This window comes from Varanus komodoensis, unplaced genomic scaffold (assembly GCF_004798865.1).
Source record: "Varanus komodoensis strain SLA01 unplaced genomic scaffold, ASM479886v1 scaffold7_3, whole genome shotgun sequence".
In the NCBI taxonomy this organism is placed as follows: Eukaryota; Metazoa; Chordata; class Lepidosauria; order Squamata; family Varanidae; genus Varanus; species Varanus komodoensis.
In genome coordinates, this window is record NW_025336480.1 from 11,077,534 (window position 1) to 11,100,813 (window position 23,280).

The window sequence follows — 23,280 nt, forward strand, 5'->3', positions numbered from 1 at the left end:
TATGGAATCCCACCGTAGGCTCATTGGGGAACAAGTACTATTGGAAAAAGAATCCTAGAAAATAAGTGCATACATACAACCCAGTTTAAGACTCACCAAGCTACAGGATTAGCGAAAAGGTAGAGACACATTTTAGACAGACCATTGGGGTAGGGTTTAAACAAGGAGTATGCTTTTATTTTGAAGAATTTTCATTTATTGGTGTCTGAAGCTCATCTTTTTGGCAGCATTTTAAAGAGACGTGCTTGTTACTTCTGAAGATGGCTAGCACTAACACAAATAGTTTTGCAGGTTAACAGCAATAAAAGCAAAATTGCTTGCTATAGCTATTTGTTTTATGATCCTTGCCAGATTTGACTCCTAGTATTAAATTCTATATTAAATGCTCAAAGGTCACCACTGATCTCTGAAGTGAAGAATATTTATTAAGACTTCATTCTAGTTTTTTGTGCATACAGAAAATGGAAAGCAATACAAGCTAAGGGAACATTTTGCCGCTTACTCTGTATCATCCCCCTAATCTCTACAAGGGAATTGTAAAAAATAGAAAAAGTTACTTAGCAACTTGTCTTTTGATGGTTGTCCATGAAAAATCAACTCCAAAAGCATCTCCATAACACATCACACTTGTAACACAAGTCACTGCAACTTGAGTATTGATGTTCAGCATTGCAAGCTAAGACTTTCATAGAACTATAAAACCTATCAAAAAGCTTTAGGAAAATACTGTAGCTTGCCTAATAGAGGGCACCAACATTCTATGATTAAGAAACACTAATGTTGGTTGTCTGTTTTTGATCACATAATGGGATTTAATCCACTGGCTTTGAGGAATAACCATGTAACTAGAATTTCCATAATAGAACATAATCTTTGTTATCCAGCTGTAAGGGGGTTTAACTGGCCAGTTCTCTTTGCCTACATTATACCATCGAAACTGACCATTAAGAAGCAAAACTAACAATAACTGTCACTAACACAAATGTTATAGAATGGAAAAAATCCCAAACAATTCTTTCAAGTCGCTTTCCAAGAATCTAATAGTCTGTGAATGAAAATAGGCTTCATTAATTGTTTCAGAAAACGTTTGCAAGTGGTTTTATTTACAATGCCAGAGGTTTCAGAATTTGACATCCTACATATTTTATTATTACAGTGACACATTTAAAAGCATGGAAAGGCTAGCTTGAAGTGCTGGTTGCCATACAGAGTCCACACTTAGTTTACTTTTATTCAAAGCAGAGGAAAAGTAAGGACATCAGTTTTTATACTGATAAAAACTCAACCATAGGATTTAAATCTATAGTCAAACATTACACATGCAAAGAGAACAACACCCTACTAGTACAACTTCATTTGCTGCTGCATTTGTCTAATATTAACAATTATAAACAGAGCAGTGCAACTGGCATTTGGAACGATCCTTACAGTGTTGTTAACGTGTCAGGCACAAGACTTCACTTCTCTTCACACCACTGGTTCTCTTTGCGTACCTAAAAATCAAAACAGACTTAGTGATTACATTTACCATGCTCAACATTTTTGAATCCTAGTGCAAAGAGTGAATATACCCAAATTAAATGTTTCTTCTGGTATAATAATATTTTTTCTAAAAAGCAGGAAGTGGGGGAAATCAAATACTCTGATAAGCTGCTTAGATCTCCTACAGATGAGATCTAGTGCCACTTAAAAACAGAGTGCGTAGAAGCATCACATGTTGATCAAATACCAGCATACAGAGGCTATTAATACCCTAGAGATGAGTGAGCTCTACTTTTTTTTAGGGTTAACACCCACATGAGAGAACTCAGGTGACAAAACTGCCAGCTGTAGGCTATCAACAGTATTGCATCTACAGACTTGCACAGTACCCTAAGATGTTCTTTGCCAAACAGATATCCTCAGAATACTTGTACTATGTTGTCCTGCCATGAACAGCAAAAATCAGCCAGAAAGTAAAGAGCCAAATAAATTGGCACCACCAAGTTCAGTGGGTTTTAATTCCATATGCTGCAGAACTGTGATCTTCACCTATCGCATGCACACTCTGAGATAGAAAAAATCGGGAGGGCCACTAGTGTCCTATCTCCCCACTCCCATCTTGTCCCCAGCAGTTATGGCCATCTTAGTAGGGCATCAGCTTCCCTCCAGTAATGACCACCAGAGCAAACAACTAGCTTCTTTGCAAAGACGCAATCATCACTACTGCATAGATATGCTTAAATGGTGACAGAATGCTTGACACCTCCCTTTTGTGCACAAGTAGCACCATTTTGTGTATGTAAGCAAGAGCAGTCATGCTTGAACATCATAAATAGAGGGAACATGTACCCCCAAGTACACATAGACAAGGGACGAAAATGCTGTGTTAGCTCCTAACTGCCAAACTGTTGCTTTCTCTTAGGATGCAGAGAAAGCTTTTGACAAATCTTATTGGAAATACATTTATTATACTGAGTAATTTCCTGTGAATTTTTGAAATTGGTTAAAATTTTATCTCTCAACCTTACAGCAAGAGTCACAACAGTATTTTTTCAGCTTTCTTGTTACTTGGGAGAAGTACCAGAGATATCCACTTTAATTGATATTTATGTTCGGCATGTACCGTTAGACAAAATAAAAGTATTCACAGCTTTGTGCATGATAGTTTAGAATTCAAAATTATTCTTTATGTACATGATCTCTTGCTATTTATTTTGCAACTCCAAATGTCCATTACAACTTTAATGCAGTTATCACTTTTGGTGAATGTTCTAGCTATTAACAGAGTAAATTCTGATTCTATGGATGCTAATCAGAGACAATAGATACCGTAACACATCAGCTGTCAATTTTGATGAAGTTGAGACTTCATTACTTATTTGAAAATACTTATCTCCAGAGACGTGTATCTAATGATTATGGTAAATACTAACAAACAGATTAATGATACCTCATGGGCTATAGACAGATGGGCATTGCACTGCTAAAGTTGAGTTTGCAAGTAAGGTTAATAAACCTCAGATTAAGATTATACCTTGATTTGCCGTATGTAAAATTCCTCAATCTGGTAAATAGTTTCAAAAATTCAGTTCTCTATTTTATAATTTTTTCTGGAGTTCCTCTCCACCATTAATATCCATGAAAAGGGGGCAACTTTTCATTAAGGCAGGCAGGCTTGGCTCTTTGGATCTTGCTTTACATCATTGCGTCTATTTGCTGGCTACTAATTTGGGCTTTTCCATGCAGTTTTCCTACCTTAGCCAGTTCTGTATTCTAGTCTGGATCCTCTTTCCAAAAGGATGCCCATTAGGGGATATGAGGTAGATGAACCACATTGATCACATTTTGATCATTTTTGCCTGCTAAATTAACCTCACCACACCAGCCAAATGTAAAAATTGGTAGGAAAATGGTTTTGTGGACATTTCAAACAGGTAAGTCTTTTTGAAACTTCAGATCAATCATTGGAATTGATAATGAGTAATATTTTTAGATTTCCATGCCAAGTACAATCTGCCTACTATAGCAGAATGTCAGTACTTGTACTCAGATTTGCCAGAATCTACCGTCACAATTTCTTCTGCTATTAGGAACACTTATCAAAGCTGATCAGTTATATGACCTATAAGCTATGCATACAGATATTTATTGTCCATGAATAAATGAAACCAAAGAATGGAATAAGGAACTTGAACAAGCGATCAATATAGCACCCACATATAAGGTTTCAAGGATTGTAGATTGTCTTATTCAACAAAAATTTGTGTATACTGAATGCCATGTCTTTTTATGTCTATGCTTGCAAGGAGAACAGTACTGTTATTTTAATCATATGTTTTGGCAATGTTCAGTAGTCTTTTTGAAATGAGGTTGTAATATAGACAGACTTTGCACTGGAAGATTAATATATGCTTATGTTCTTTCAAATTATCTACCTGCTCCCTGGAAGTTAACACATGATCAACATGAATGGATTAGTTGTGTCCATTTGACAGCTAAAATACTAATAACACAAAATTAGAAAAGAAACACACACCTCCTATAGACTGAAAATGATTCTTTCAATTTTTGACTAGATGATATATATATAGACCAGTTTTGAATACATACATGCCTGAATATTTGACTGCCTTTATGTTTGACATACTCAAGCTTATGTTTGTGTGTGTACATGTTTTTGTATAGTTTTGTTTTGTTGAAATTTGTAATTGTTAATGTTATGCACTGAGAATGGGGAAGATTTTGACCAAGTTAAAGAAAACCTAGACAGCATAAAATGACTGTCCATGTTGTATACAGCAACAATACTGAATTACTACTGCGCAGATTGGACTATGTATCTGGGGGACTAAGCAACATACATACTAAAGATTCACTTTAAAGCAAAGTCACTTAGCATACCTGGGCTTCTTCTTCTTCAGTAAAGTCATTCTTGATATTGAAAGTCTTGCGAATTTCTTCTGGTGTTTTTCCCTTAATCATGTTTGCAACAGTCTTGCATGTTACATCAAGTAAGCCTTTGATGTCTAAGTAGTTTGCAGCCTTTGGGGAAGGGAGGACAGATTTAAATCAGTATTCGACTGCTCATTATATTGGCATGTGATTTTATACAGTATAAGCAGACACATCCCGTTTTATTTTTGATAACTTACAGAATCTTGCAATAAAATGTCTAAATAAAATTAATAAAATTTAAATACTATTGACACACAGATTTTCCTTAGTTTACAAAGTTTCTAAACCTCATTCAATTATGAAATGTATCTACAGTACACAAAAACTGAAATTTTACATCATGGTGATTAGCTAATTTTGTTTTAAGGGAAGCTTTAAGGAACTAGGAGTATGAAACAAAATGCAACTATTGAAAAAGCCTACAAATATATCTGCTGTCACAGATACCATTACATTTGGCTTTTTATTCTCAAAGAGCAAATTTGCAGTGCAGTTACACCTAAATATTTCTTACTGACAAATTACTTGTATTATCTGAATGATTTTTGCACCTTTTAAAAGCTAGTTTCTGACAACCATCATTTATATTTGTATTTAGACTGATTTAAGTATGTTGCTTTGCAGAACCTAAAGTGCAATGCTATTGTAGTTACTGCACTATTAAAAATACGCACTAGGAAGTTCTGCAACCTGCTTTACATCATGTATTATTTTACTCTACCAGATTCTACACTATTCTGCAAATAAAAATACTGTGGCAGCTAAACAGTATATACAAAACCAACCTACCAGGATAAGTTCAAAGAGAGTTCCTTGATCTACTTTAAGAAATTCCTGGTCCCACACAGGGATGTCATCTGTTCGTTTTTCTTTGTTCTCATCATCTTCAGGGGGAGGTGGGTCATCTTTATGGTGAGTGCACCACTGAATCACCTTGAGAAATTAGGAATAAAACAGGTTTTATATTTATCCTAAATGTGGGCTTACAACTGTAAGCAGATTAGTTTGGGTTAACACACTCTGTTGGTATTCTGAGACCTCAGTGTATAAATACTACTTTGCACAATATGCAACTATTTATCATTTTACTCAACCTCCTGAGCACATTTTGTAAAACATCTTGTAATTCTTTAGGTACCAACCTCTCAGAGGGGAAGTTAACACTAGCATAATCTGAAGCATCCAGCTTCAGATGCTGTGATCCAGATTTTATGCATTTGCTACTCATGCAATGTAATGCAGCAATGCATACTGAAAAACAGAAAGAATGGCCAACAGAAATGTAAACATATAATACAAAATGCTTGAGCACTAAAGTGCCTATTGACTGATTTATTGATTGATTTAAAACTTTTCTATACTGTCTCCTCAGACATTGCAGGACAGTTTACAAGACATTAATATAATAAAATAAAAATAAGAGTTAACAGTTGCACAGCCTATGATGATATAGGAGCAGAAACAGAAATACTGCAATGTTCTGCATGGTACAGAGTAGCACTAGACCAAATACTTGCCAATGAAGAAATAAGATTTTTGTGAATACATGTTTGTCTTTGCAGAATATTAGCTGAATTAGAGGTGTAAGGTTAGCCACATTTAGCCACTTCAAAATAAAACATTGGTATTGCCTTTGTAACCAGACTTAATGACGAGAATACTAGGAAAATGTAAATGAACAAATGTCTTGTCTATTTTCACCAAGCCTAGCCATCTTAAATTAAGAGTCTTGTGCTGCCACAGATGCCTGGACCACTGCTCTTTAAACCGTCCTGTACAGTTATGAAGCATCTGCCAGTTGCATTTTGCCAAAGCTCCTGCCAGCACAATTAACACAATATTGTAGTCACACTGTATCGTGGGAATACTTTCTCTACATGATCTTTCTCCTGCATGTGCACATGCTACTGCAATGCACTGCTTTGGGAAAATAAGCAAAGTGCCTGTAATATTATAGCAAAAAAGGCACAATTTTTACTAAGCCCTGATAGCAGAGGCCCAGACAGCAAGAAATTCAAATACAGCAGTGATGGCTCTACTGTTCTTTACCAAAAAAGAGAAAGTGTGCTGGATGGCCATGGCAATGCTTGCCTGCATGTGGCAGAGAAGTGCACAGCCATCTTCACATCAAATAAATGCAGTAGTAGAATTAATCTTATTTCTCCTAACAATGCCACATACAATAACTAAAAGGATTCCTTGGCAAATGCAAGTTGAAATAATGGATGAACTAGCTGGGAGAAGCATGTTACTCTAGATTAAAAATACATGCATTTTCCAACCACAGGATATACTTCTCAATAAACAACCAACCTTGAGAGATTATGTCAAGTGCTGTAAAGCCCAATTCATGGTCTAAACTATCATACTGTATATGCCAGCAAAATAAAATACTGGTTTAATGTATTACCTTTTTTAATATAGCTGCATTAACGTTTGGAAGAGGAACTGGATCATCATCCCCTTCATCATCCATCCCCAAATCTGGGAATTGAAAAGTAGTGCATATAATCCAAAATTTATTTAATCCCATTTGTTAACAGTCACATTATACCTACTAAGAACACAATCCTATGCATAAATAGAAAAGAAGTCCAGCAACTCATAAATGCTGTCTTGGGAATGGTGAAAGTTTACAACTTTTTTCTGTCTAAGCATGTGTAGAACTGAACCCTTAGTTACAATCAGATTCAGTTTTGATTTACACAGGTTCATATTAAAGTAGTAGTGAAGCAAGCATGCAAAGTGGACATGTATGTCGCCAGCATGAAGATTTAACATAAAATACAACAAGCACACAGTAAGAAAGTATTGGTATGTTTGTTCCCAGCCATTTACTTAAGACTGGTGGTGTGCAGAAGCAATGCAATCATTTTATCTTATACATGTCCAAGGAAAGGCATGTTACGCACTTTTATACATTAAACAGATGACCATCCTCTCTCTTCTTCAAGAATGTTGACAGTCTACCTAGATAGTTTATGATAGTGAATTGCTTGACTAAAATGAAAGGTCTTGCTGCCAATGCTTTTGCTGGTAAATCTGATGCATATTTGCTTCAGAGTAGCTATCTGAGTTCAAATGGACTTACTCACTTGAAAGTAAGCAAAGGATCACAGTCTGCGTGGCTTGTCTTTACCCCCTTTGAGGTGGGACCCATGACAATTCGAGCATTATTTTTTTTTAATATGCCACATCCCAAAAAACTCAAACCACATACCTCACTGTATTTGACTGGAAATGTACATGTGTAAACTTTAATGCATGCTTATGTTGCATGTACAAAATTAACTAATTCCCATTTTCAGCAGAAAAAGACATTATCTTGGCCTTATTTCTTTCACTTATGTATTGTCTTTTATGCCTTTCCTTTCACTTAAGTTTGCCCCCAAGGCAACTTGCAATCATTAACACAAAATATTAAAATATACATTCCATATGAAAAATATCACAATGCAAACACAGAGCTTAAAAATTAGAAACAAAAGAAAATATTGGAAAGCAGTCCACAACAAATGCCAAAGCCCTGTTACCCAAGATTATAAGCAGTTCATTTTCAAAGCCAGACCATCTGGTTAGGTACCACAGCCTTCTTTTAATTTGCCGGCAATCAGAATTAAGCCTTTATCCTACAAAACATTACTGGTTCCAAGAAATTCTAGCAATCCATTCATTCTCCTGCATACTATTACAGCAGGACCCCCAGTCTGCTGGCTCAGTTACCACCGTGGCTAGGGTGGATTTGATTTAAATCAAATTGTTTTCAATAACAATTTAAATCACAAGTCAGCAAGACTAGATTTAAATAATCGCTTGGGTCTCCTTTACAGCCTGCTGACATTATAGGTTTTCTCCTCCAGAGAAAGAATAATATGATAAACTTCAGACTACACACAAAAAGATCCAAAAGCTTCCGAAGTTTTCTTTCAAAAGATTTCACTTTCATTTTTGCTGCTTGCCCCTCCCTCTTCACACTTAGCTTCTTGTGTAGATTTATTCCACTCCCAACAATTCTTTTCTATTCATTGAATTTTTTGAAAATTAGCACTTAAGAGGTAAGGGACTTATTCTGTGTACACAGATTTGCAAAGGAACAATGGGATTAAGGACTTTTTCTCAACTATGTTTATTTTGTAACATTTTTCTGGGAAGCAGCAGCATGTGATCTCTGCAGACACGAATTCACAGTTCTGAGAACCATAAAACCAAGCATCAGTGATAACATCTTCTAGATAGAAAAATTGTCCAATAATCTTACAGAAACCTCTGGAAAAGCGTAAGACATTGTGAATGGATTAATGGTGTTCATTTACTGGAAAATTGCATGAATATACAGCCTCATGCTTCATAATTAAAAACTAATCCTTATTTCATAATGAATAACCTTTGGACTATAATGTATCTTAAATAGAAAAGTTTTAGATAAAATGCTTTGAGAAAATCTATTTAAATAAAATCCAATATAAGTTTAAAAAAAAATTAATCATTGATTTTTAACCACCCTGACCTCAACCCAAAAGAGAAGTTGTAAAGTGCATCCTAGAAGCAAAATTTCTTAAGTAGGAAAAGAAAAAAATTGTATGTTGAGGTAAGAACAAATGAAAATGTGATAAAAATGTACAGTGTATATATACACACACTATAGTGTTCACTTTTACCCATGGTTTCTGGCATCTTCTGAGGGGCTTGGATCCAATCAGCAAGCATACAGGGGTCCTGCTGTATTTTATTGAGGCTAAGCCACTGGAGCAGCTAGGGAGAGCATGCATTATACCATAAAATTTAAGTGCAGAAAATACTACCTTAACTTTGAAATACCTCTGCAGTATACTTCCCAAATCCATATATATACTATTCCAGCTCCAGCTAAATCCAGCACATTGTCATACTTCTCTAGTTCAGTCATACATGGAATCCAGTTTTTATAACTTATATTATCTATGATTATTCTTATTTATTGCATTTATATACCACCCCAATAGCCCAGAGGGCTCTCTGGCTGGTTTACAAACATTGACACCCCACCAATCCTAAAATAAATTGGCTACACGACAACTGAATATTCTTCCATTTCTTCTTCATCTAACTGCTTTTTAAACAGTAAAATAAATTTATCAATTCAAACTAATTCCTTTATGTTTATACTGCATCACACTTGAGGGAATTATTTTAAGAGCTGAGCTGGAGCATAAGCCTCTCTACATCATAGAAGCAGCTTTTGAAGCAATGACAGATGTTCTATTCAAGCAATGTAGGGGTCAAACTGAATGGCTTAATTCATTCCTATCATTCTAAAGGTAAGTGTTTGCATACTGATATCCATGACAAAAGCAGATATACTAATTAGCAATGTGTGAGAACTCCAGTTTGGAGGTGGGAATCCATCTGATTTCCCCAGCTTGGCTCCACGGGTTCCAGCCCATTTTCTCTTTGCCCTAAACTACACTTATGCCCAGCATTCATGTAGGCATCTAACAAGAAGCAAGTCCACAAGACTGGCTTATGCACATGCTGCCCATCATAGGAAGAGGGGGAGTTCTGATTCCACAAACTGACTTGCAGGCTTTGCACGCTTTGTTCAAGAATTAATTCAGCACGAAGAAGAGGTCCACTAGCATTTCCAGACTAGATCTCAGCTTGCTTCCTACGCCAGGCCAAACAGGAAATCCAACAAGCACAAAAGAGCTGGACTCCAGCTGGATGTTTGTAACCTTAGTACTAAAACAGCCACTTGCTGACACAACCACCCATATTTGTTCAATCCTGTTTAATCCTGCACCATCGGGTTTCACTAATCTAGTCTAGCAATCTCTTCACTAGATTACTGCAATATGCTCTATGCAGGAATGCCCTTGAAGACAGTTCAGAAGCCATAAGTTGCATAAAATGTGGCAGCAAATCTAATAACCAGGACTACAAGCTCTGAACATGTAACAGCAGTACTAGCCCACTTGCACGGGCTGACTATATGAGTCTGAATGGAATTCAAAGTGCTAGCCTTAACCTATAACCCTACATGGCTTGAGACCACAGTATGTGAATGCAATGCCCCTTCCAACTGCAATCTAGATACTATCCTTAGTAACTGAGGCCTTCTTCCAAAGGAGGCTCGACTAGTGGCAACAAGGATATATGTCCATAAAGTCCGTAAAGTCAGCTTTGAATACTTGAGTTCATTTCATTAGAGGCATAATGACTACAGATTTTTAAATGAACACATTAAACTATTAATCCTTGAATGGCAGGAGCATCAGTGCAAGGTCAAATGTGTTCCTGATATGCATAGTACTTAAAATACCTTCTTATACATCCTAAATAGAGTACTTAAAGCCACATACATCCCAAGCTTTCCAGGTATTATTCTCACAGTGACTTCATGTTAGCCCAAAAATGTGATCTTTCACCTCTTATGCAGCACTCTTCTTCAGTCACTGCCATTTACTTATCAGGTCTCTTCATGCTGCCCTTACCTTCCAACATTGTCTTGATGGTGACAGACTGCTTTGCAATTTCAACATCAACCTCAAATATTTCTCCATCAGAACTCTGCAGTTTAATTGAAGGCATCTATAATAGGGAGACAGTTAATCTTAGCTTCATTGACACAATAGTTCTATTACACAGTGCATCTTCTACTAAAGAACCAGAACATATAACATACCCTTCCATAGATTTCCCAATAAAATTATTTAAAATTTACACAGCACTATAAAGTGTTCAAATTATTTCATCTATAATATTACTTCACTGAAGACAAATCAATATTGTTGCTATTCTGAAAATTGAAAGAATGGCTTGCCTAGAACCAGCTAATAAGCTAAAAGCAAAGAAATGATGTGAACAGTTTGCAGATCGTTCTATAGCATGTCATGTAGTCCACATAGGCTTTAAGCAGCCAATTACCTGCCCACAGTATTCAAATATATACACAGTCATGTCATAACGTTTGAGAAATATCCAGAGATTTCTCTAAGATTTGATTCTTGGCAAATACCCTGACTCGTCATTTGGACTATGTACTAGGCAAGCTTCCAACATATGATACTGCACTTTTAAACTACCTACTGCATCTTTCTTATCACCAATGGAAAGAGGTAATTTCTGCATGCAGGAAGTGACTAGGCAAGCTGAAAGATGCAAATATCAATTTTCAATTTTTTCAGCAAGGTGTTTTACTGATTTCAAATTAGATTATAAAGTACAATAACCCCAAAAATATGTGCTTGTTTACAATAAAAGTATTACAATAGGATTTTTCAGGGAAATAACTGGAAGTTATATTCCCAAAATATAGCAGGGCAGAAATGAAAGTTAGTAAAGCTTAACAAGTATGAATGATTTAGTTACACATTTTTGTACAAGACCTCTCAGGTACAGCAGACTTATCCTGATTACTAGATTGTTGTAAATGCTCACACAAACCTAATTCAAGTGTACTGATATCAAGTCTGCCCAGTTTTAGATAAAAGCCTTGAAAAATGCTATTATCATATCATTGTAGTGCTATGTAGTTTCTTTGAAGAGGACCAGCAGCCCACAGCCTCAAGATCTGTTCCCTCCATTATCACTGCCCCATCTTCTGAACTGCTGATCTTGGCAGCAATCAACCATGCATAACATCAAGTTCAACCTCACCGCATCACAAGCATAAGTCTGAAAGGAGCACAACTTTCTGTCCAAATCTGCATATCCTGCTGAAATTAACAGAATATTAACATACTTCCAACAGATTTTTGAAAGTTCCTAGTGGAGCACATATTAAAATAGAGTATTATTTTAAAATAATTGTACTACATGCACAAACAGCATGTAATATAGTAAGGTAGAATTGATAACTCGCCCATTTGCAATACTTATGCATCTGAAATTAAGAATCTGAGAGGGATGGTTTAACTTGGGAGTCCTGCACTGAGCAGGGATTGGACCCAATGGCCTCTGGCCCCTTCCAAATCTACTCTTCTATGAAGTTAGCAAATGAACCCTAGAGATATGTTCTAGAAGTATGATCAAGGTGTCATCCTATGCATCCTTCAACATTTGGACATGTTGAAAGTTATGGGTCTTCTTTCTGTCTAAATATGCAAGGAATTATTCTGTAAGTTGAATAGTTTTATTTTTATTTTATTTAGAAAATTTCTATGCCGCCCCATTCGCCGAAGCCTCGGGGCGGCTCACAAAATATCAATTAAAATGTAATACACTAAAAATATAAAATGAATTAATATAAAATAAGTCACCCTGGCCAAAGAATAAAATAAGCAAATAATATCAGCAATTAAAATGACGTTTGAATAAAAAGGTCTTCGCCTGGCGCCGAAAAACAAATAACGATGGTGCCAGGCGGACCTCTCTGGGGAGCGCATTCCATAGATTGGGCGCCACCGCAGAGAAAGCCCTCCTCCGAGTACCTACCCTCCTAATTTCCTTCACGGAGGGTTCCCGGAGAAGGGCCTCTCCCACAGATCTCAGGGGGCGGGCAGGCGTATATAGACGTAAGTGCTCCTTCAGGTAGCCAGGACCCAAGCCGTTTAGGGCTTTATAGGTCATCACCAACACCTTGAATTGGGCCTGGCAGCTCTATTTTGAACCAACTGAAGTATCTGGACCATCTTCTTACCTATCCATATATGTAGAGGAATTTTAACACGCTCCAAATTAAGTCATTCTATTGGAAGCTCTATTGTGAACAAATTCTGCTATTACCACCAATTCCATTTTCTAATATATTATTTTAGCGGCTACAGTTCATTGGAAATAGAAATTTCTGCTCCAATAGTCTTTTGCATGGTTTTTTCCTAGAAACTGTTCTAAATACAATACATGAAAAAGATCTTTAATGATACAGAGTAACTTTGGAGGCAAATAAACATTGCATCAAGTACTCTAACAGAGGTGAGAATTGTTACTATGTATTTTATAAATAAGTTAACTTTAATAAGACAAAAAAGCTATTGAGTTTCCCCTTCCTTATTCCACACCACTTGCAAAAACACACAGCACTATGAAAAGACAGCTGAATATCATGTCTTGAATTATATAGTTAAAATGAATTCTCTACTCAAAGCTATTAAAATACAGCATAATCAGCTCCTTATTGTAGAACCATTCCTTTACAAGATTTTTCAATTTTGCATATTTAGTATTTCAACAACAGATATTCTGCTGGTTATATTTCTTACATGATACTTAAAACTTATGACACTTACAGAAAATTCAATTTATAGTAAGTTTCAAAGATCTCAAAACCATAGGAACATTGTTCTGTGTTAGTTCATGAACAAGACATTGGGGTGACACTACTTTTTACCCCACTGTAGCAGTACATACTGAGCTACTGTAGTAACAGGGGTGAATACTTCCTATGATCCTTTTCACAAAATAAGCTTAACAAATAATATTCTGCAAGCTTCTCTTTATACAATGGTGTTTTGGCACTACACAATATATTCAACCTACTTTTTAAACGCTCAGTTTTAACTGACCAAAAGCTTCTAATTGTCCAGTGCTCGAAAAAAGCAAATCAATACATCAAGCTGCTTTAACAGTTGGATTCAGCCTTAGTCATTACTAATTTAAAGCCCATTATTTCAGTGTGACTCCAGCAAGTATCAGTAACTCCGGATCCAACCCATTATTTTCCTTGCCATTTGCAAAGCAACCATTGGAACTCATGGCTACAATTTGAACAACTATTTAAAAACTGTTTTAGATTAAATAGCGAGTAATTTAGCATAGCGGCACCGGAGACTCCCTGCTTTTCAAGGGGACCGAATAAAGCGCACTGTCATCAACAATGCATTCCTACTCTTCCCTCAAGTAGCTTCGCGTCTCCAAGAGAAGAGAATCTGCTTGGAAGTCTGTACCCTTCAGAGCAAACTAAAATAACCTACAAGAACTCACCCGGACGTGGAAATACAATACATATCAAACAGCGCAACCTCCTTCTTTTGACCACTTTAAACTTTATTTTCCTTAACATGAAACCGGGGAGGGGGCAAGGAAAGGGGAGAAGCTGCTTCTTCGCTCAGAGGAAAGGAAGAGGTAAGATATTAGCTTATTAGCTACCTTCCCTCCCTTCCACCTTTCCCTTCCTCCACAGGACTAGCCCCACTAGCGATGGCCCAGGCACACTTAGACGAAGACGAGGCCGCTCCCTTAGCAACCATCCGCAAATAGCCCCTCAACCCTTCAGTCCGCCGCGGCCTTGCAATTCCACTTTCTTACTTTCCTCTTTCCCCAGCTTCTCCCCACGCCCCCAATCCTCACCTTCCTAAGAAAGGAGGCCCTGATGAGACCGGGCCTCCGTCTCACTCACCGTGAGGCGGCGGCGGCGGCGGCTCGCGGCCCCCCTAAACAACAAGCCAACCACGACCACAGCGACTCCAGCCGAGAATGGTGGGGCTCGAGCGCGCCTCCACTTCTTATAGAGTTGGGGGGAGGAGCCTAATCGCGGCGAGGGCCCAGCAGCTGACTCCACCTGCTTCCCTGCGAAAAGCTGGTTGTCCTCCTCGCGCCTGAGGTGGGGAGTGGGGAGACTGGGAAGGGGTGCCCGCCCCTTCCTCACGCTCTGCACGTCTCATCTATCGATTGAGAGAAAGAAAAGAAAGAAGTGAAACTTGTATATGGGAGGGATAGACATAGCTAACCCATGCCGCTAACTGCCTGTGGGTCTTTCAGGCAGAATCTGAGACCGTCTCCTTCGAAACACCATTCTCATGGCAACTGCCGCCTGAACAATGGCGGCGAAAGCAGCGTACGTAATAAACGTCATGTCGGCTCTTACATCCGGGCTGCTGATGTTGCCGCGCGTGCGCTCGTTGCGGCCTCGTGTAGTCGTCCCATCAGTGATTCCTAGACTTTGCGTTGTGTGCTGCTCATTGCCAGGAGGGTGGATCTCGACTCTGACCAGAAAAAACGCATTCTAGAAATATGAAACTGATCACAATTGTTGTTGTTGCTTGGTCGCACAGTCGTGCCCGGCCCTCCTCAATCCCATGGACCAGAGCACGCCAGGCTCCCCGTCATCCACCATCTCCCGGAGTCCACCCAACCCAACGCCCCCCACACCAGTGACTCCAGCCACCTCAACCTCTCCCGTCCCCTTCTTTGCCTTCAATCACTCCCCGCATCAGGGTCTTTTCCAAATGAGTCTTCCTTCTCATTAGGTGGCCAAAGTATTTGAGCTTCAGCTTCAGTGTCCGTCCTAGAGAACAGACAGGTGTTTTAGGATTGATTGATCTTTTTGTAGTCCAAGGAACTCTCAGGAATCTTCTCCAACAACACATTTCAAAAGTGTCAATTCTCTAGCACTCAACCTTCCTCTGTGGTCCAACTCTGACAGCCGTACATTACAACTGGGACAACCATAGCTTTGACTATACGAACATTTGTTGGTAAGGTGATGTCTCTGCTTTTTAGTATGCTGTCTTGGATTTGCCATAGTTTTCCTCTCAAGGAGCAAGCATCTTCTAATTTCTTGGCTGCAATCACCAAATGCATCACAATACGTGTGCGCAAACAGTGTGCTTGGAACTAATGAAGAAAGATTTTACAACAGATTCCCCATTACTAGTGCTATGTGTATGAAGGTGGCAATCCTGTATACACGTATCTGGGCATAAATTCCAGGGAACTCAATAGAACTGACATCTGAAGAGGACCGCGGGATTGTGCTGCTAGACTCTAAGTGCACTTCCTAGTAAGACACAACTCGATAAGCTTTACTTGAATTCAGACTTACTTCTGAGAAGGCATGTCTAGAACTGTGTCTGTAAATCTGTAACCTTAAGTCTATTAGGGGGCAAATCCCATTAAAGCTAATAGGATTTCTAAGTAAACATACTTAGGTTTGTTCTGCATAGGTATTAAAACACCATGAAGGTATATTATCCCCACTCATGGCAGTATGTTTTGCTTGGAAGTCAGGTCCTGTTGAAATCAGTGGGACTTAGCCCCAAGTAAGTATATATTATATATAACAACATAAATAGCATAACGGAGTAATCCCTTTTCCTTTCTGGACAGCCTAGACTTATTTGGACCAGGACAATAAACTATTACAAATTTTAAAATGCCACAACCACAACCACTGGGTTTAGGTTTGTATTGATTTAACATTATTTTCTCAATCTCATACTTGCACCTGAAAGAAACAAATGTGAGAGCCAAATTACATTGTACTTTATTCAGGCTTTTTAAAAAATGTGCTTAAACGTATAATATCATGCATGCTTAATTAAATCTCCTACAGCTCACAGCCTTCCCTAGACAGCATGGCAAGCTGGAGAAACTGGATGTTCCAGGACTTTTTTTCCAGGTCAGCATACATAGAATTGTACCCTACACTTTTATTTTGAAGGAAAGGCAGTTGTTGGGGTCCAATCCAGAACATGTTCCATGTCAGGACCTGCACCATTTTGTTCCAGAAATTTAATTTGGAGGAGGTGAGGGCCTGACTGCTTTCTCTTCAGAATAAAAGTGCCCAGTTTAAACACATTTTTTAAAATGCCAAACTAGACACAGGAAATTGCATAAATGAAATTCACGTACATATATTTTGTCATGTAGAAATCAAGCTTTGAACCATAAATAGTGAGAAGGTGAGGCTACTTTCTTTCTTTGTCACATTGCAGACAAAAACTCTTTGAAGCTGTTATTTGTCTTTCAAGGAAAGTTTCTCTTGAAGTGCAAATATCTGCCATATATTATTGTTACATTGCATTACCTTACATTTATAAACTCAACTTTCCTCTTCTCCATTTTAGCCTTACTCTAACAACGGCTGTTTGGTGGGCCGTTCGGTGGGCCGAGCGGGGGGCTGGGCTGGCTAGGAGCTTTGTTTGGCCATTTCATGATTGGCCTTTTAATTGTTTTTAAAAAAAAATTTATTGTATTTTAACTGTTTTATGGAGTCGTCCCTGGCCATACCGCCGCTTGTGTTTCCTGGGGAGCGCACAGGCGCTGCCATTGGTGTGGTCTTGGACAATGGATGTTACAGCGGAGGGGGCTTAACGTGTCCGCGTAGAAGAAGGAGGGACAGATGGCTGACACCTGTCCCTACTTCTGGTTTTGCCCCCAACCAGAGGGTACCAGGGAGTCTTGTCAGCCGCCCCTCGGGCTTGACAGTGCTGCTGCTTAACGCCAGGTCGGTCAATAACAAATCTTCCCTCATCCATGACTTGATTCTGGATGAGGGGGCCGACCTGGCTTGCATTATAGAGACCTGGGCAGGAGAAGGGGGGGATGTGGCCCTTTCCCTAGTGTGCCCGCCCGGGTATCTGGTTCAGCACTGCTCACGCCCAGAGGGGAGGGGAGGGGGGGTCGCTTTGGTTTACCGAGCTTCCATCTCTCTCACTGGACTTCCTGTCCCTTCGAGACCAGGGCTGGAGTGCCTCTACTTGGTGTTGGGCGACCGAGACAGATTGGGAATTCTGTTGGTGTACCGTGCACCCTTCTGCCCAACAGACTCCCTGCCTGAGCTGACGGAGATCGTCTCGGACCTGGTGTTGAGGACACCCAGGATGTTGGTCCTGGGGGACTTCAATCTCCATGCCGAGACTGATCTGTCCGGGGTGGCTCAGGACTTCATGGCCTCCATGGCGGCCATGGGGCTGTCTCAACATGTCGCCGGCCCGACCCATGAACGTGGACACACTCTGGACCTGGTTTTCTCAACGGGGCAGGAGGAGGGTGGTCTGAGGGTGAGGAATTTATGCTTGACTCCCCTGTCATGGTCAGATCACTTTCTGGTGAGGTTTGTGCTTGAGAGCGACCTCTCCCTCTGTAAGGGTGCGGACCCGATTATGTGGGTCCGCCCCCGGAGCCGGATGGATCCAGAGGGATTCCTGAAGGCCCTGGGGGAGTTTCCGGCTGACAAGTCGGGTGCTCCTGTCGAGGCTCTGGTCGAACTATGGAATGGGGAGATGACCAGGGCTGTTGACACGATCGCTCCTAAGCGTCCTCTCCCACCAGGCAGAGCCCACTCTTCCCCTTGGTACACTCCTGAATTGAGGGCGATGAAACAGGTTGGGAGACAACTAGAGCGTAGGTGGAGGAAATCACGAGATGAATCTGACCGAACACACTTGAGAGCCCACTATCGGGCCTATGGTGTGGCGGTGAGGGCGGAAAAAAGAGATTTTTTCCCGCTTCCATTGCCTCCTCACAATGCCGTCCAGCGGAGCTTTTTCGAGTGGTGCATGGCCTGGTTAATCCAGGTCGGAAAGAAGACCTGGTTACACCCTCAAAGGCCCGCTGTGACGACTTTGCCAGGCATTTCAGGGAGAAAATCGCTCAGATTCGTCACGAGCTGGATTCCACTATTGATTCAGAGGTTTCTGGGGAGACGCCAATGCTGCCGTCTGGTCCAGAATTATTGGATGAATTTCAGTTATTGCGGCCCGATGATGTGGACAAGGTGCTTGGACAAGTACGTCCCACCACTTGCCTATTGGACCCTTGCCCGTCTTGGTTAATAAAGAATTCCAAGCACGGGATTGGGATATGGAACTTGGAAGTGGTTAACACTTCTCTGAGGGAGGGTTGGGTGCCTGCCCCTTTAAAGGAGGCGATAGTCCGACCGGTCCTGAAGAAGGCGTCACTGGATCCAGAGATGGCCACTAACTATAGACCTGTGGCCAACATCCTGTTTCTGGGCAAGGTGTTAGAGCGAGTGGTGGCGGGACAACTCCAAGCACTCTTGGATGAAACTGATTATCTGGACCCATTTCAGTCCGGCTTCAGACCCGGGTACGGTACTGAATCTGCCTTGGTCACCCTGTACGATGATCTGTGCAGGGAGAAGGACAGGGGGAGTGCGTCCCTGTTGGTTCTCCTGGACCTCTCAGCGGCTTTCGATACCATCGACCATGGTATCCTTCTGGATAGGCTTGCGGGATTGGGGGTCGGAGGCACTGCTTTGCAGTGGTTCCGCTCCTATCTCAACGGCCGGTTCCAGAAGGTGGTGCTGGGGGACTATGGCTCTGCGCCATGGCAGCTATGCCATGGAGTACCGCAGGGGTCCATTTTGTCCCCTTTGCTGTTTAACATCTACATGAAACCTCTGGGAGAGGTCATCAGGAGGTGTGGGCTGCGGAATCATCAGTACGCTGATGATACCCAGCTCTACCTCTCGTTTTCCACCAATCCAGGTGAGGCAGTGGCTGTACTGAACCGGTGCCTGGCCGAGGTAATGGGCTGGATGAGGGCCAATAAACTGAAGCTCAATCCAGACAAGACGGAGGTCCTGTTAGTTGGTGGATCGGGCTTCAGAGAGGATGAATTGAACCTTGTCCTGAACGGGGTTGCACTCCCTCCTAGGGACAAGGTCCGCAGCCTGGGAGTGCTCCTCGACCTGGAGCTTTCACTGGAAGCTCAGGTAACAGCAGCGGCGAGGAGCGCTTTCCTCCAGCTTCGGCTGATTCATCAGCTGCGCCCCTACCTAGAGAACGACTGCCTGGCGACAGTGACACACGCGTTGGTGACTTCCCGACTTGACTTCTGTAACGCGCTCTACGTGGGGCTACCCTTGAAGACGGTCCGGATACTTCAATTGGTTCAAAACAGAGCTGCCAGGCTGCTGACGGGGACTGGGCGTTATGGTCACATGACTCCAGTTCTCCGTCAGCTTCACTGGCTTCCCATTGAAGTCCGGACCCAATTCAAGGTGTTGGTAATGACCTATAAAGCCCTAAACGGCTTGGGTCCTGGTTACCTGAAGGAGCACTTACATCCATATATGCCCAGCCGCCCCTTGAGATCAGCGGGAGAGGCCCTTCTCCGGGAACCCTCCATGAAAGAAATTAGGAGGGTGGGTACTCGGAGGAGGGCTTTCTCTGCAGTGGCGCCTAAGTTATGGAATGCGCTCCCCAGAGAGGTCCGCCTGGCGCCGTCGTTATTTGCTTTTCGGCACCAGGTGAAGACCTTTTTATTTAAGCGGCATTTTAACTGTTAGTATTATTTGATCTTATCTGGCCAGGGCGGCTTATTTTATATTGTATTGTTTGGATTTTTAATGTTTATATTTATTGTAATTTATATTATAATTACTTTATTGTTGTAAGCCGCCCCAAGGCTTCGCCGAATGGGGCGGCATAAAAATGTTTTAATAAATAAATAAAATAAATAAACCCTGTGAGGTGCATTAGGCTGGGTGAATGACTGGCCCAAAGTCACACACTGAGTTTCATGGCTGAGCAGAACTAGTCCCAGTCCAACACTCTTGTATTAAATTGTTATGTTTTATTGCTTGTAGTCTCCTTTGGGATTATTTTATATTGACAAGCAGAACATAAATGTCATTAATAAAAAGGCAACTAGGTAAGATATTTTATTTTGAATTATGTGCTTATTCTTTCTTAATGATATATGTTAGATAAGATATGCATAAGATGCTAGATTAGGTCAAGGTCCATCTAGTTCAGCATTTTGTTCACAGAAGTGGCCCACTGGCTGCCTGCAGGAAACCCACCAGTAGGGCATGCATACAACAAAACCCTCCTACTCATGTTCCCACCAACTGACATTCATAGATAACCGTGACTGAGTTCAGACAGCACAAAAACCCTCACTCGGGGTTGAGTGATGGTCATTGTTGAATCATGGGTTGTATTGCCTGAACCAAATCACAAACAAACCATGATTGGTTAATCATGAACAACCCAACAAAAGAACAGATTCTCTTCATGACTTGTTCATGATTAACCAACCATGGTTCTTTGTTAGCATGGATGGGTTCAGATAAAACAATAATCCATGTTTCAACAGTCCATAGTTCAATGACAACCCACACTCATGCTTGAGTATGAGTTATTGTGTTGTCTGAATCCAGCTACTGCTGCTGTCATTGGAGGAAGCATATAGCTTTAAGGACCCATGGCCAGTGATAGTCTTATCCTATATGAATTTGTTCAATCCCCTTTTAAAGCCATTTAAATTGATGGCCATCCCTACATCTTGTGGAAGTAAATTCTGTAGTTTAGCTGTGTGCTCTCAGATTCTTCAGATTATTAAGTATCACAGATGAGTGTATTATCAGTTCTGCCTTACTGTATTACACACAATTTGTGCATGTAAAACAATTGCTCCTCACTATGAATAGCAGTTACATTATAGGGTGGAATATGAATGCTCTAAATAATAATGCCCTGTCCAATGGCAGAACAACTCCCACCACCCAGTTCTATTTATGCCATCCAAATTACAGTTGTATGTGAGAAGGCACTAAGATACAGAGACAAACTCCATTAATCTGGGGGATGTATAAAAGACTATTTCCACATTTTTGCATCCTATTCCCTCCAATATGCTTCAGCCAGCTAACAATGCCTCTGGCTCTTCTTCTGATTAAAACAGAAGCCTTTTATTGTTTGAGAACAGACAGCGATTAATGATAAGGATGGATGAAAACTAAGCGGATCCATGAAAAGTTCCTTAAGATTAAAGAAGCTGCTGCTTCTCAAAATTATATAAATTGACATTTCAGTATAAAATTAAGGAGTTGTCAGGAATAGGTATGACCAAGAAATTGGAACCATCAAGTTTTTTAATGGATTTACCAAACACTGTTTGTGATTGGAAATTTCTGAATTTGCAATGCATTCCATGAAATAAAAAATGCATCTACTAACATGCATACATTTGGAAAATGCACAAAGAAAACTGCATATTCCTAAAATGCATACAGATCCACTTTGGTTAATGGGCTCATACGTACATTTGAAAAGTACACACACAAACAAACCATATATTTCAGTGTAGGAAAAGAGGGAAAAACATGCAGAACCAGGACAGAATGAGACTAGGGCTAGAAAAGCAAGAACTCTGATAAAATTAATCTTGCCAGATGTATCTATCCATCTGTACTTAGAAACTATAATCTCTGGGGAACCAGGTTTAACCGTTCTTTGGCTAGACATTAGCAAGCATATTGGCCAGCTTTAAATCTAGTCCTGACCCCAAATCTCAAATAACTCTTTTAGTGCAGGAATGAAGAACATCTGGCCCTCCAGATGTTCTTGAACTGCAATCCCATCATCTCATCCTTCACAAATAGCTACGGGGGCTGGGAGTTGCCGTCCAAACAACATATGGTCCCCACTCATTTTAGGGGCATAGAAATGATCCGAACAAAATATGTAATGTGGATTGTGGATTGCTCCTGTTCACAGTTCAGACCTGTGAATCAGCCATTCCTTCTCACTGTGCTGCTTTTAGTTTCCCACCTCCTTTGCAGCAGGTGAGGAGAGGGTTGTGCTTCTCAAACTTCTGGGGTTCCCACAAGCATGCTGATACCTCCTCCTCGTTTGTGAGTGGTGCCTTTTTGGTATCTACAATTTGGTATCTACAATTGCCATAGACTGCCCACACAGATAGTTAACCTAGTATAACATGGACATTTCTATTAGGGTTGCCTGTCTGGGTTGCCTCCCTTCTCTGTGGCCAGCAGTGTATTCCCTATCATCATCATCATCATCATCATCATCATCATCATCATCATCATCATCATTGTTTTTATATCTCATTTATTAGCATGGAGCTCTCAAAACAGTATACAATAAAATCCTATTGAAACAATATACAATATTAAAAACAGTTTAAACTCAACAATATCAGCTGTCAGGTTAAAATCAGCTATCAGTCATGAAACATAAAATTTTAGCCTTCTTAGAGCATGTCTGTCTATATGTACACTCATGTGCACATGCAGGCATGCACACACATGTGGCAACTGTAATGAAACATACCTACAATGGCCTTCTACCATCACCTAAATAAGAGGTTGCAAATTTGCATAACATTTGCACATGCTAGTTATATGAATAACAGTACAGTTAGAAATGAGTG

At 40.3% G+C, this 23,280-nt stretch overlaps 1 protein-coding gene across 2 annotated transcripts; it reads right to left on the reverse strand.

Annotated features, from left to right (window-relative positions):
* Positions 1 to 1,067: 1,067 nt before the first annotated feature.
* SKP1 (S-phase kinase associated protein 1) lies at positions 1,068 to 14,855 on the reverse strand. Of its 2 annotated transcripts, none has more exons than XM_044454203.1 (6): positions 14,753 to 14,855; positions 10,908 to 11,004; positions 6,848 to 6,921; positions 5,227 to 5,370; positions 4,384 to 4,524; positions 1,068 to 1,493 (listed from the first exon to the last, which is right to left on the reverse strand). In XM_044454203.1, the coding sequence occupies exons 2-6, from the start codon at positions 11,002 to 11,004 to the stop codon at positions 1,458 to 1,460; spliced, it is 492 nt and encodes a 163-aa protein (XP_044310138.1). In that variant the 5' UTR covers positions 14,753 to 14,855; the 3' UTR covers positions 1,068 to 1,457. The 2 variants fall into 2 exon arrangements, with proteins under 2 accessions (XP_044310138.1, XP_044310139.1); XM_044454204.1 differs by having other exon boundaries at positions 14,704 to 14,835.
* Between the last annotated feature and the right edge of the window lie 8,425 nt (positions 14,856 to 23,280).

Bases quoted from the DNA above. Each gene is read 5' to 3' on its own strand.
- SKP1 (XM_044454203.1), bottom strand. From the start codon at position 11,004: ATGCCTTCAATTAAACTGCAGAGTTCTGATGGAGAAATATTTGAGGTT. The intron at 6,922-10,907 runs GTAAGGGCAGCA...TTCAATTCCCAG, and splicing joins CATCAAGACAATGTTGGAAG to ATTTGGGGATGGATGATGAA. The intron at 5,371-6,847 runs GTAATACATTAA...TAATTTCTCAAG, and splicing joins ATGCAGCTATATTAAAAAAG to GTGATTCAGTGGTGCACTCA.